The 14,631-nt window shown below is 40.3% G+C and overlaps 1 protein-coding gene across 1 annotated transcript; it reads left to right on the top strand.

Moving 5' to 3' along the window:
* Positions 1–2,459: 2,459 nt before the first annotated feature.
* LOC132763742 (torsin-1A-like) lies at positions 2,460–12,662 on the top strand. Its single transcript, XM_060757500.2, has 5 exons — positions 2,460–2,695; positions 5,143–5,408; positions 9,378–9,553; positions 9,661–9,788; positions 11,738–12,662. The coding sequence occupies exons 1-5, from the start codon at positions 2,503–2,505 to the stop codon at positions 11,986–11,988; spliced, it is 1,014 nt and encodes a 337-aa protein (XP_060613483.2). The 5' UTR covers positions 2,460–2,502; the 3' UTR covers positions 11,989–12,662.
* The last annotated feature ends 1,969 nt before the right edge of the window (positions 12,663–14,631 follow it).

Here is a 14,631-nt window from a genome sequence, read left to right as displayed (position 1 = left end):
CTTAGGCGATCCCTCGTAGTCTGAGGATGATGGTCCTCCAAGTGTAGCATTCTGGCAGTGGGGCCATAGGGGACTGTGGAGCCCTATTCTTGACCCACATGTTCTCCTGCAGTGAGGGCATCGGTTTCCAGGTGGAAGGCCGTCCTGGTTGGGGTTGGCTTGACGTGCCTTCCTCTTGGCATGTATCTCTCTTTCGCCCTTCATTTGTGCCTCTTCCAATTCTGCAGCACTGCTGGTCCCAGCTGACCTCCAGCTGGAGCACTCAAGGGCCAGGGCTTCCCAGTTCTCAGTGTCTATGCCAGAGTTTTTAAGGTTGGCTTTGAGCCCATCTTTCAATCTCTTTTCCTGTCCTCCAACATTCTGTTTTCCATTCTTGCGTTCGGAGTAGAGCAACTGTTTTAGGAGACGGTGGTCAGATATCCAGACAATGTGGCCGGTCCAGCAGAGTTGATGACGGAGGACCATTGCTTCGATGCTGGTGGTCTTTGCTTCTTCCAGCACGCTGATGTTTGTCCACTTGTCTTCCCAAGAGATTTGCAGGATTTTCCAGAGGCAGAGATGCCCCATAGGTTTCAATGGAGGGGCAGTATTATATGATTTATTTACGACATTTCTATGCCGCCCTTCTCATCCTAAAGGGGACTCGGAGTGGCTTACAAGATATATATGCATACAATATATTATATTATTAGCAGAGCACAATATCAGCATTATATATTTGTATACTGTATTATACCATTATATTGTAATATTATTAATAATATAACATGTAATATAAAATATAGAAATATAATGAATTATTATTAGTAGTATATTGCATTACATTATAATCTTATAAATATTATTAATAATACATGTAATATATATATAATTAGAATACCATATTAGTAGCATATTGTATACACTATATATATACATATTATTAATAATACATGTAATATATACAAATATTATATCATATTATTAGTATGTTGTATACACAGTATATATACATATTATTAATAATAGATGTAATATATACATATAATTATAATGTGATATTATTAGTATTATATTGTATACACAGTATATATATAAATATTATTAATAATAATTTGTATTGGATATGTGTTTTATGCTTTTAAACTGAATATTGTTGTTTTTTAAGTGTTGTAAACCGCAATGAGTCGCCGATTTAGGCTGAGATATTAGCGGTATACAAGCGCATTAATAAATAAATAAATAAATAAATAAATAATAATACATGTAATATATAATTATAATATATTATTAGTATTATATTGTATACACAGTATATATATAAATATTAATAATACATGTAATATATATATAATTATAATATCATATTATTTGTATTATATTGTATACACAGTATATATAAAAACATTATTAATAATACATGTAATACATATGTATATATATACATAATTATAATATATTATTAGTATTATATTAAATACAGTATATATATACATATTAATCATACATGTAATATATACATATAATTATTAGTATTATGTTGTATACACAGTATATATATATACTATATATTATATTATACTATATTATTTTATTATCATAGCATATAGAATTGGGAAAGGTAGATTGAATAGGCAGGGCAGTGTGTATCCAAAGTATAATAAAGTGCATTATTATTAAATAAGCCACGCCCCTCGCTCCGCCCATTAGGGGGTAGCTAGAATGGGATAGGCTGGGTGTGTTGAGGAATAGGCCACGCCCCTCGCTCCGCCCATTAGGGGGTAGCTAGAACGGGAACAGCAGTGTATTAAGCGTTAGGCCACGCCCCTCGCTCCGCCCACTGGTATGGCTAGAATGGAAAAGGCAGTGTCTATCGAACAATAGGCCACGCCCTTCGCTCCGCCCATTAGGGTTACTAGAATGGGAATGGTGTATTAAGCATTAGGCCCCGCCCCCTCGCCCCACCCACTGGTGTGGCTAGAATGGGAAAGGCAGTGTCTATTAAGCAATAGGCCACGCCCCTCGCTCCGCCCACTGGTGTGGCTAGAATGGGAAAGGCAGTGTCTATCAAGCAATAGGCCACGCCCCAAGCTCCGCCCACTGGTGTGGCTAGAATAGGAAAGGCAGTGTCTATCAATCAATAGGTCCCGCCCCTTGCTCCGCCCATTGGTGTGGCTAGAATGGGAAAGACTATCAAGTAATAGGCCACGCCCCTCGCTCAGCCCATGTGGGAGACTAGAATGGGTTTGTATTGAGGAATAGGCCACGCCCCTCGCTCCGCCCATTAGAGGTGCTAGAATGGGAAAGGCAGTGTGTTTGGGAATAGGCCCCGCCCCTTCGTGCTGCTGGAATGGGATAGGCCGTGAGTCTCGTTTAAGCCACGCCCCCCTCCTCCCCGCGGGCCAATCCCGTCGCTGCGGCGTTGAACTCCCGCCCGGCCCCAAGATGGCGGCAGCGGGACCGGAAGCGCCTTCCCTGAGGGCCCTCCGCCGCCAGTAGAGCGGAAGTGCCCGTCGTGAGGCGATGCGGTGGCGGGTGTGGCTGGCGACGTGGGTCTTGTCGGCGGGCCTGGCCGGGGCAGTGGAGCCCTTGAGCCTGAGCCTGGCCCTGGCCGGCGCCGCCGCCTCCGCCTTCACGGGCTTCCTCTCCTACCCGCGCCTCTACTGCCTCTTCGCCCACTGCTGCCACCAAGGGGACGGCGCCCAAGTCCAGCCAGGTCAGTCAGGCAGAGGCCTACCTGGCTGCCTGAGGGGCTGTCACCTCAGAAAGTGGGAACTGTATTAACATAATAATGTCATGCTTATATTGTCACTATTAGAATAGTGCTATTATTTCTTCCTTAGTATATATTATTATATTGTTATATTATCATTATTGTGAATACTTATAATATTGGTAATATTTATTTATTTATCGTCTCATCAGCAACCATTGTATTACAATTCTAACAGAGCAAAACAAACACACAGACTAAAAAGAAAAAGGAAAAAAAAACACACAGATTTTGCAAATTTGGTAGTTGGTTAAATGTCCTTTGACCAGTATCTGGCCACTTGGAGTGCCTCTGGTGTTGCTGCAAGAAGGTCCTCCCTTGTGCATGTGGCAGGGCTCAGGGTGCATTGCAGCTGGTGGTCAGTGGTTTGCTCTTCTCCACACTCACATGCCGAGGATTCCACTTTGTAGCCCCATTTCTTGAGATTGGCTCTGCATCTCGTGGTGCCAGAGCGCAGTCTGTTCAGTTCCTTCCAAGTCGCCCCGTCCTCTGTTCGACCAGGGGGGAGTCTCTCATCTGGTATCACCCTTGGATTGAGGCTCTGGGTTTGAGCCTGCCACTTTTGGACTCTCGCTTGCTGGAGTGTTCCAGCGAGTGTCTCTGTAGGTCTTAGAAAACTATGTCTTGATTTAAATCGTTGACATGCAGGCTGACACCCAAACAGGGGATGGGCTGCAGATGTCTCTGCCTTGGTCCTTTCACTATTGGCTGCTACTTCCCGGCGGATGTCAGGTGGTGCAATACCGGCTAAGCAGTGTAATGTCTCCAGTGGTGTAGGGCACAGACACCCTGTGATAATGCGGCATGTCTCATTAAGAGCCACATCCACTGTTTTAGCATGGTGAGATGTGTTCCACACTGAGCATGCATACTCAGCAGCAGAGTAGCACAGCACAAGGGCAGATGTCTTCACTGTGTCTGGTTGTGATCCCCAGGTTGTGCCACTCAGCTTTCGTATGATGTTTCTAGCGCCCACTTTTTTTTGATGTTCAGGCAGTGCTTCTTGTAGGTAAGAGCACGGTCCAGAGGGACTCCCAGGTACTTGGGTGTGCTGCAATGCTCCAGTGGGATTCCTTCCCAGGTAATCCTCAGAGCTCGGGATGCTTGTCTGTTCTTAAGGTGAAAGGCACATGTCTGTGTTTTAGATGGATTAGGGATCAGGTGGTTTTCCCTGTAATAGGCAGTAAGAGCACCTAGAGCTTTGGAGAATTTCTGTTCTACCATCTCAAAGCTCCCTGCTTGAGTGGTGATGGCACGATCATCAGCATAGATGAAGCTCTCTGTCCCTTCTGGCAGTGGCTGGTCATTTGTGTAGATGTTGAACATGGATGGAGCAAGCACGCTCCCCTGAGGCAGGCCGTTCTTCTGTTTCCGCCATCTGCTTCTCTGGCCCTGGAACTCGACAAAAAAGCTCCTGTTTGGTAGCAGGTTTCCTATGAGGCGGGTGAGGTGGTCGTCCTTTGTGATATTATACATTTTTCTCAGGAGGAGGCGGTGGTTCACAGTCTCATAGGCTGCTGACAAGTCTATGAAGACAGCTCCTGTGATCTGCTGCCTTTCAAAGATAGATAATATTATAATATTATATTTCAAAGATTGGTAATATTATAATGGGGTACAATATAATAATAATAATAATAATAATAATAATAATGCTATTATTTTTCCTTAGTATATGTTATTATATTGTTATATTATCATTATTGTGAATACATATGATATTGATAATATTATAAAAGGATACAATATAATAATATAATAGTGCTGTTATTTTTCCTTAGTATATATTTTTATATTGTTGAATTATCATTATTGTAAATACATATATTTATAATATTATAATGTGGTACAATATAAAAATAAAATATGTATGCACAATAATGACAATAATAATAATAGCGACTGGACTTAATGTCAGGGGAAACCTTTACCATTATTATTATTATTATTATTATATAGTTTATATTACATGTAATATTACTAATAATATTACAGTCTAATGGTATAGTACAATATAGTAATATATAATACTAATATTGTGCAATGGTAATGATATAATATATTGTATTTACGTATTACTTGTAAGCCGCTCTTGAGTCCCCTTCGTGGGTGAGAAGGGCAGCATATAAATGTCGCAAATAAATAAATAAATTGTCATTGTCATGGTGTATATCATTGTGATTATGACAGTAATGATAACAGTCAATATTAACGTAACATATAACTATGTGTATTCATTTGTTGAGGATTTCTGTTCCTGTCAAGCTGATCTCACTTTCCTATCCCTACCCAATTGTTCCACCAATTTTTATGTATCTAAAAACACTCAATAAAGATTTAAAAAAAAAAAAAAAGCTGATCGGTGTGTCTTTTTCTCTCCCCGTCTGCAGTGCTACAGGAGAATTTGGACAAGAAGCTCTTTGGGCAGCATTTGGCCAGGAAGGTGATAGTGAAGGCCGTGACAGGGTTTCTGAACAACTCCAACCCCAAGAAGCCCTTGACGCTTTCCCTGCACGGCTGGACCGGGACCGGGAAGAACTTTGCCAGCAAAATCCTGGCCGAGAGCCTCTACAAAGAGGGCCTCAACAGCAAATATGTCCACCAGTTCATCTCCACCTTGCATTTCCCTCACCTGCAGAACCTCACCCAGTACAAGGTAAAGCACAGAGTCAATGATCTGGGCATCATTCTTTAGAGCTGGTCGGGGTTTTAGTGCAAACTATACTCAGGAAAGTCTGGAGTTGCCTCAGTGGCACACAGAGGACAGCCATCCCTTCCCATTTATAATAATAATAATAATAATAATAATAATAATAATAATAATATGTAGTTTCCTTAAAGGCACACAGGACAGTTGTCCCTTATTTATTTATTGACTTATTTACGACACTTATATGCTGCCCTTCTCACCCCGAAGGGGACTCAGAGGGGCTTACAATATATATATATATATATATATATATATACACACACACATACATACATACAATATATTATATTATTAGCATAATACAGTATCAGTATTATTTATTTATTTACAACATTTATATGCCGCCCTTCTCACACCGAAGGGGACTCAGAGCGGCTTACAAGTTAAATGTAAATACAATATATTATATTATTATCATAGCACAATATTAATATTATATATTACACTGTACTATATATTACTATATATATTAGATATTACTATATTGTGCTATTCCATTATATTGTAGTATTATTAGTAATATTACATGTAATATAAAATATATAATTATAATATTGTATTATTATTATTATATTGTATTGCATTATAGTTTAAATATATGTATATACAATATATTACAATGTATTATATTATTAGTGAAGCATAGGAAACAAGATGGAATCCTCTTCTGCCCCTCTTTTCACTCTGGCCCAAAGCCGGGGCGGGGGAGAGGGGGCTCCCAACTGATGACATAGGCAGGAGATAAGATTAGTAATAATAATTACCTTCACATTTAGTAATAATAATGATGATGATGATGATGTCTGCAGTTGGTTCAGTGGCAAACACACAGTCATGCCTTTACATTTATAATAATTACAACAAAAACAATGTTATCTCCGTTTTTGTCAGTGCCAAACAAAGGACAGTCATCCCTTCCCATTTATAATAATAATAATAATAATAACAACAACAACAACAACAACAAAACAGCAGTATTAATAGTATTAAGTAATAATAAAAACAATTAAATTGTTTAAAATATATTAAAATACACAAACAACAATATATAAGTACTGTATGCTTTTTTAAAGTTGCATTTGATTCCTATACTGTAACTATAATAATAATGATAATGATGATTGTGAAAATAATAATGATAATAATATTTTAATTATTACCTGCCTCTGCTGACAGCTTGAGGCGGTATACAAACCATATGAACATAAAGTACAAACAATAACATACATGGATAAAAACACACAGATATATTTCAAAAACATACACCAAACATAAGTATAAAATTAATATATAGCATCAATAGAACGCGAATCAAATCTCATGATTGGAAGTTGAGTGGAAGAGATGGGTCTTCTGACAGCTTATTATTATCATTAATAATAATAATATTATTGCATAATTCTCTAGATTTATTTGCTAAATAGTCAGCCCCTTAGACTCTAGCTCTGTATGTGAAACGAATCCTGAGACTGTTGATAAGGAACCTTTGGCCTGTTAGATGTTGCTGGACTTTGATGCCTGGAAGTCTCAATTGCTGTCTGGTTTATATCTACTAAAAATTCTTATCCCATCTGCTTAGCGTCGGCACCCAGAGCAGCTCAAAGCTCTTTGCGCCAATACGGAAGTGTGTTACAACGCAATGAAATCCACACAATGCTCAAAGGGTGGGAAGTCGAGCTGCAGCTGTGACTCATGATAATCAGGTGAAACCAAGAGTAAATACACAGAAAATAGGGGAATGCCAGACAGAAAACAATCAGGACCAGCTAAAACCTCCCAACAAAGGATCCCCCAAGCAGGGAACAGCCAGGCGTTGAAGCTGCAAGACTATTCAAGATGGCAAATTGCAACATTCACACTTGCCTCCAACAGACAAGAGTTCTTTCTCCCACCCTGGACAGCATTCCATAGATATATAAACCCCAATTTCCTAGTTTCCAACAGACCTCACAACCTCTGAAGATTATTTTTTAAAAATAAAATTAAAATAATTATTTAATTATTACATTTGGCCCAGCCATAGGTTTTTAAATGCGTTGTGTTATTGTTAATGTTTATTGCTTATTTTCTGCTTGTGAGTTCATTTATTGTTTTGTATTACTGTTGCTATTGTTTATTGTTGTATTGTGGGCTCGGCCTCATGTGAGCCGCACCGAGTCCCTTGGGGAGATGGTAGCGGGGTACAAATATTATTATTATTATTATTATTATTATTATTATTATTGCCATAGATGTGGGCAAAATGTCAGGAGAGAATGCTTCTGGAACATGGCCAGACAGCCCGGAAAACTCACAGCAAACACATTATTATTATTATTATTATTATTATTATTATTATTATTATTTACATCCCACTTCTTCTCTCCCAAAGGAGACCCAAAGCATCTAACAATAAAAATCCATTATTATTATTATTATTTGAAACACAACAAGAGTCCACAGCAGACACTGCTGGCTGTTGAATTGGATCACACGTTGGACGCTTCCCAAAATTAATATTATTATTATTACTTGAAACACAACGAGAGTCCACAGCAGACACTCTGCTGGCTGTTGAATTGGATCACACGTCAGATGCTTCCGAAGTGTCTACGACTGTGTGACGTATCGGTGAATAATGCGTGCAGATCCGAGTAGCGTTGACTTTTGCAGCTGGCAGATGATAAATTTGTCAGCACCGATTGTGTTTAAGTGCAGGCCCAGGTCTTGAGGCACTGCACCCAGTGTGCCGATCACCACTGGGACCCCCTTGACTGGCTTGTGCCATAGTCTTTGCAGTTTGATCCTTAAATCCTCATATTGTCTCAGCTTTTCCAATTGTTTATTATTATTATTATTATTATTATTATTATTATTATTATTATTGTGTTTAAGTGCAGGTCCAGGTCTTGAGGCACTGCACCCAGTGTACCGATCACCATTGGGACTACCTTGACTGGCTTGTGCCAGAGTCTTTGCAGTTCGATCCTTAAATCCTCATATCGTCTCTGCTTTTCCAATTGTTTATTATTATTATTATTATTATTATTATTATTGTGTTTAAGTGCAGGCCCAGGCCTTGAGGCACTGCACCCAGTATGCCGATCACCATTGGGACCCCCTTGACTGGCTTGTGCCAGAGTCTTTGCAGTTCGATCCTTAAATCCTCATATCGTCTCTGCTTTTCCAATTGTTTATTATTATTATTATTATTATTATTATTATTATTGTGTTTAAGTGCAGGCCCAGGCCTTGAGGCACTGCACCCAGTGTGCCGATCACCATTGGGACCCCCTTGACTGGCTTGTGCCAGAGTCTTTGCAGTTCAATCCTTAAATCCTCATATCGTCTCAGCTTTTCCAATTGATTATTATTATTATTATTATTATTATTATTATTATTGTGTTTAAGTGCAGGCCCAGGCCTTGAGGCACTGCACCCAGTGTGCCGATCACCATTGGGACCCCCTTGACTGGCTTGTGCCAGAGTCTTTGCAGTTCGATCCTTAAATCCTCATATCGTCTCAGCTTTTCCAATTGATTATTATTATTATTATTATTATTATTATTATTGTGTTTAAGTGCAGGCCCAGGCCTTGAGGCACTGCACCCAGTGTGCCGATCACCATTGGGACCCCCTTGACTGGCTTGTGCCAGAGTCTTTGCAGTTCGATCCTTAAATCCTCATATCGTCTCAGCTTTTCCAATTGATTATTATTATTATTATTATTATTATTATTATTATTACTGGGTTACTATGAGTTTTCTTGGCTGTCTGGCCATGTCCCTTTGGTATAGAATCAGGGGACCTGTCGTTTTCATGCCAAAGAGTGCCAAAGGGCTATGGCAGTGCAACTAAGTGTCAAACCGCATTCATTCTGCAGTGTGGATGGCTTCACCTACCCCAGATCTGATCTGAAATAAACCTCCTTTCCAGGACCAGTTGCAGATGTGGATCCGGGGCAACGTGAGCGCCTGCGCGAGGTCCATCTTCATCTTCGACGAAATGGACAAGATGCACGCCGGGCTCATTGACGCCATCAAGCCCTTCCTCGACTATTACGACGAGTTGGACGGCGTCTCCTACCGGAAGGCCATCTTCCTCTTCCTCAGGTAGGCAGCAGGAATCACGCTTCCCGAACTGTGGCTTGGAAGCGATGTCTCTTCAAGCGGCCTCCTCTTAACGCCTGCATCCTTCCTCCCTCCCTCCTGACTTGCAGCAATGCCGGAGCCGAGAAGATCACCGAAGTGGCGCTCGACTTTTGGCGGAAAGGGAAGAAAAGGACCGACCTGGAGCTCCGAGACGTGGAGACCACCGTCTCCGTCTCCGTCTTCAACAACAAAAATAGTGAGTTGGGCAAGTTGATAATATCATATCATATCATATCATATATGTTTATATTATAATATAATATAGTATAATATACATTTATACTATATTACTACTGTCCCCTGCCATGCTTTGCTGTGGCCCAGTCTGTGTGTATGTGCTTTGTGTGTGTATATATCTGTGTATATGTGTGTTTGCGTGCGTGTATATGTATGTATGTGTGTGTGTATATATATCTGGTTTTGATTATGCATTGTAATTTAATTTTTGTTTTTTGGCTTTTGAAGTCTCTTCTGCTATGTTTATCAGTGTTTTTATGAGTGATGGTCACTCATTGGACTGATACGTATATTGTGTCCAAATTTGGTGTCAATTTGTCCAGTGGTTTTTGAGTTCTATTAATCCCACAAACGAACATTACATTTTTTATATATATAGACTAGCCGTCACCTGCCACAGGTTGCTGTGGCCCAGTCTGTGTCTATGTGTGTGTATATATTTGTGTATATGTATATATATGTGTGTTTGAATATATATATCTGGTTTTGCACATGTGTTGTAATGTATTTTTTTTAATTTTTGGGCTTTAAAGTCTCTTCTGCTGTGTTTTTCAGTGTTTTTATGAGTGATGGTCACTCATTGGACTGATACGCATATTGTGTCCAAATTTGGTGTCAATTCGTCCAGTGGTTTTTGAGTTCTGTTAATCCCACAAACTAACATTACATTTTTATTTATATAGAAATGATATAATATAATATATTTTATATTATATTATATCCATCAAGAGTGTTAAGATCGTCTGGAGAGGCCCTGCTCTCTGTCCCACCACTCTCGCAGTTGGTGGAAACGAAAGACAGGGCCTTTTCTGTGGTGGCCCCCCGGCTATGGAATTCCCTCCCAAATGAAATTAGATCTCCTCCTCCCTCCTGACCTTTAGGAAATTGGTGAAAACCTGGTTGTGGAACGAGGCCTTTGCAGAATGATGGGTGAGACCGGTAACCGACCAAAGTTATTGACCACAATACATGGACTGAATATGCGGACTGAGTGGGACATGTTTTGTATCTTGGCGAATGGCTTTTTTGTATTATTTTATATTTATTTGTTAATCTACTGTTGATATATGTTGTTCTAGATTTTTATTGTTAGCATTGAATTCTTGCTGTCAGCCGGTCTGAGTCCCTCTACAGAGGTAGAGAAGATCGGGATCTAAAAGTTTTAAATACATAAATAATAAATAATATTATCTATATAAATAAAAATGTCATGTCCGTTTGTGGGATTAACAGAACTCAAAAACCACTGGACGAATTGACACCAAATTTGGATACAAGACACCTAACAACCCAATGTATGTCCTTCACTCAAAAAAGTTGATTTTGTCATTTGGGAATTGTAGTTGCTGGGATTTATAGTTCACCTACAGTCAAAGAGCATTCTGAACTCCACCAGTGATGGAATTGAACCAAACTTGGCACACAGAACTCCCATGACCAACAGAAAACACTGGAAGGTTTTGGTGGGCACTGACCTTGGGAGTTGTAGTTCACCTACATCCAGAGATCACTGTGGACTCAAACAATGATGAATCTGGATTAAACTCTACACGAATACTCAATATGCCCAAATGGGAACACTGGTGGAGTTTGGGGAAATAGAATCTTGACATTTGGGGGTTGTAGTTGCTGGGATTTATAGTTCACCCACAATCACAGAGCATTCTGAACCCCACCAACGATAGAAATGGGCCAAACCTCCCACACAGAACCTCCATGTGGGCCACAGCAATGCGTAGCAGGGGACAGCTAGTAGAATAATAATGTTTTTTTACATGCTTTATTGATTTATTGTTGTGGTTGCAATTTACGTCATTGAATATTTGCTGCTGTTTGCTGTGACTGTCCTGAGCTTTGTGAGGGTAGATGGATCCCCCTTAAAAGAGGCCCTCCCTGCTTCCTTCTCAGGTGGGTTCTGGCACAGCAGCCTCATCGACCGGAACCTGATCGACTACTTTGTGCCCTTCCTGCCGCTGGAGTTCCGCCACGTCAAGATGTGCATCCGGGCCGAGCTCGAATCCCGCGGCTATGTGGTCGACGAGGACATTGTGACTCGGGTGGCCGAGGAGATGACCTTCTTCCCCAAAGAGGAGAAGATCTATTCCGACAAAGGCTGCAAGACGGTCTACACCAAGCTGGATTTCTACTATGACTTGTAACCCTTTTGTTTTTGTAATGAAGCCAATTGCAGAAGAAACGGAATCATTTTAAAAGAATTTTTAGACGAAGATAAAAACATGGTCCTCATTTCAAGCTACGGCTTGGTGCCGATACTGTGAAGCCGCTTGAGCTCGTTTCGGGCCTTGTTTTGTTTCGTTTCCTACAACCCTGGATCTATATGAGACTATTTTGTGATTCCAACGATAATCAAAAGTGTCTGTACTGGGAAACCACTCTGAAATTTTCTCAGGATCTTGCTTTTTATGGACCTGGAACATAACAGGACTGATTGGTAACGTCAATGAGTCCTCCCAATTAATTTGGCGATTTTCCAGCTAATGAAAGACTATTCTAATCTTATCAATGAGAGACGAGAATATTGTTCAGCACGGTTGCACAGTTTTCTCGAGACATTCGTGACCATTTCCACTCAAAGGCGGTAAGGATAATATAACGGGATTTTTTGATTTGTATTTTTTTGCTGTTTGGTTCAGGAAACCAGTAATTCGCATTTCCCTTGCCCTGAAATTATGCATAAAATATTAAGTGTATTTTGGGATGTATATGAAGCTACCCACCCTGGTTATGAGGGGCGGATATTCCAAATATTCCCAGTGATGAATGTTTCGGCGACCATATTTTTCCTTTCAAATTAAATATGACATGAAACATCCTATGTATCATATCATATATATATTTGCATCCCGTCTCTTTGATCCGTCTTTCAAGCTCTTATTTCTGGAAGTGAAAGGTTATTCTGTATTGCTGAGAGTCTTCTGGGCTGTGTGGCCATGTTCCAGAAGCATTGGGTTGTTGTAGGTTTTTTCAGGCTATATGGCCGTGGTCTAGAGGCATTCTCTCCTGATGTTTCGCCTGGATCTATGGCAAGCATCCTCAGAGGTAGTGAGGTCTAAGGATGCTTGCCATAGATGCAGGCGAAACGTCAGGAAAGAATGCCTCTAGACCATGGCCATATAGCCCGAAAAAACCTACAACAACCCAGTGATTCCGGCCGTGAAAGCCTTCGACAATACATTCCAGAAGCATTGTCTCCTGACATTTCACCCACATCTATGGCAGGCATCCTCAGAGGTTGTGGAGTCTTCTGGAAACTAAGCAAGTGGGGTTTATATAACTGTAGAATAATGTCCAGGGTGGGAGAAAGAACTCTTGTCTGTTGGAGGAAAGTGCGAATGTTCAATTGGCCATCTTGATTAGTACTGAATGGTCTTTTAGCTTCAAAGTCTTGCTGCTTCCTGCCTGGGGGAATCCTTTGTTGGGAAGTGTTAGCTGGCCCTGATTTATTCTTGTCTAGAATTCCCCTGTTTTCTGAGTGTTCTTTAATGTGTTGTCCAAGGCTTTCATGACCAGATTCTAGGTTGCTGATTTTTCCAGGCTGTATGGCCATGTTCCCGTAGGATTCTCTCCTGACGTTTCGCCCGCATCTATGGCAGGCATCCTCAGAGTTGAAAGGTCTGTTGGAAAGTAAGCAAGTGGAGTTTATATATCCCAGGGTGGGAGAAAGAACTCTTTGTCTGTTGGAGGCAAGTGGGAAAGTTGCAATTGGCCACCTTGATTAGCATTTAATAGCCTTGCAGCTTCAAAGCCTGGCTGCTTCCTGCCTGGGGGAATCCTGTTGGGACTCCTATGTGTAATCCTTTGCCGCCCTCCTGTGGACACACCGAGCATTGCGCCCCATGGTATTCTGCCCCTCCATTGACGCCTAGGGGGCATCTCTCTACCCAGGACTCCCATGTGCAATCCTTTGCCACCCTGCAGTGGACACATCAAGCATTGCGCACTCTTGATATTCTGCCCTTCCATTTGAGCCTGTTTTATTTATTTATTTACAATATCTTTATGCCACCCTTTTCACCCCGAAGGGGACTCAGAGCGGCTTACAAGAAATATATGCATACAATATATTATATTATTCGCATAGTACAATATCAGTATTATATATTACTATACCATTATATTGTAATATTAGTAATATTACATGTAATATAAAATATATAATTATAATATTATGTTATTATTAGCATTATATTGTGTTACATTATAATATTATAAATATTATATGTATATAAAATATATTATATTACAGATGCACCTTCCCCCTTTTATTTCCTTCCTCTCTCCTACTTTTACTTCTTCCCTCCCTCCCTCTTCTCCCTTTCCTCCTTTCCTCCCCTCCCTCCTTCTTTCCTTCCTTCCCTCCTTCCTTTCCTTTCTTCCCCCTTCCTTTCCTTCCTTCCCATCTTCTTCCCTTCTAACTTAACCTATTGGAGGGGTTTGAGGGGACTGACTGATACCAGAGTGAGAGTTGTAGTTCACCCTACAGCCAGATAGCACACTGAACCCCACTCATGATGAATCCAGAGCAAACTTGCCCAAAATGACAAAATGTAAGTACGGATGGTGTTTTATTATTATTATTATTATTATTATTATTATTATTATTATTATTTTACTGACACAAAAACACAGTATGTCACAGCAAATGAGATATATATGCTGGATTTTGTATCACAAAGTCACAAGTCGAACACTTCCCAAGTGTTGTTGTTATTATGGAGTTTCAGGGGTTAACCTGGCATGATGTGAGTTGTAGTTCACACACAGGCTTATGCATTTTGGAT

This window comes from Anolis sagrei, chromosome 11, assembly GCF_037176765.1.
Source record: "Anolis sagrei isolate rAnoSag1 chromosome 11, rAnoSag1.mat, whole genome shotgun sequence".
In the NCBI taxonomy this organism is placed as follows: Eukaryota; Metazoa; Chordata; class Lepidosauria; order Squamata; family Dactyloidae; genus Anolis; species Anolis sagrei.
This window is presented reverse-complemented; position numbering and strand designations above follow the sequence as displayed.

Coding starts and splice junctions, on each gene's coding strand:
- LOC132763742 (XM_060757500.2), top strand. CDS start 2,503: ATGCGGTGGCGGGTGTGGCTGGCGACGTGGGTCTTGTCGGCGGGCCTG. Junction 2,696..5,142: donor CGGCGCCCAAGTCCAGCCAG/GTCAGTCAGGCA, acceptor CCCCGTCTGCAG/TGCTACAGGAGAATTTGGAC. Junction 5,409..9,377: donor AGAACCTCACCCAGTACAAG/GTAAAGCACAGA, acceptor CCTCCTTTCCAG/GACCAGTTGCAGATGTGGAT.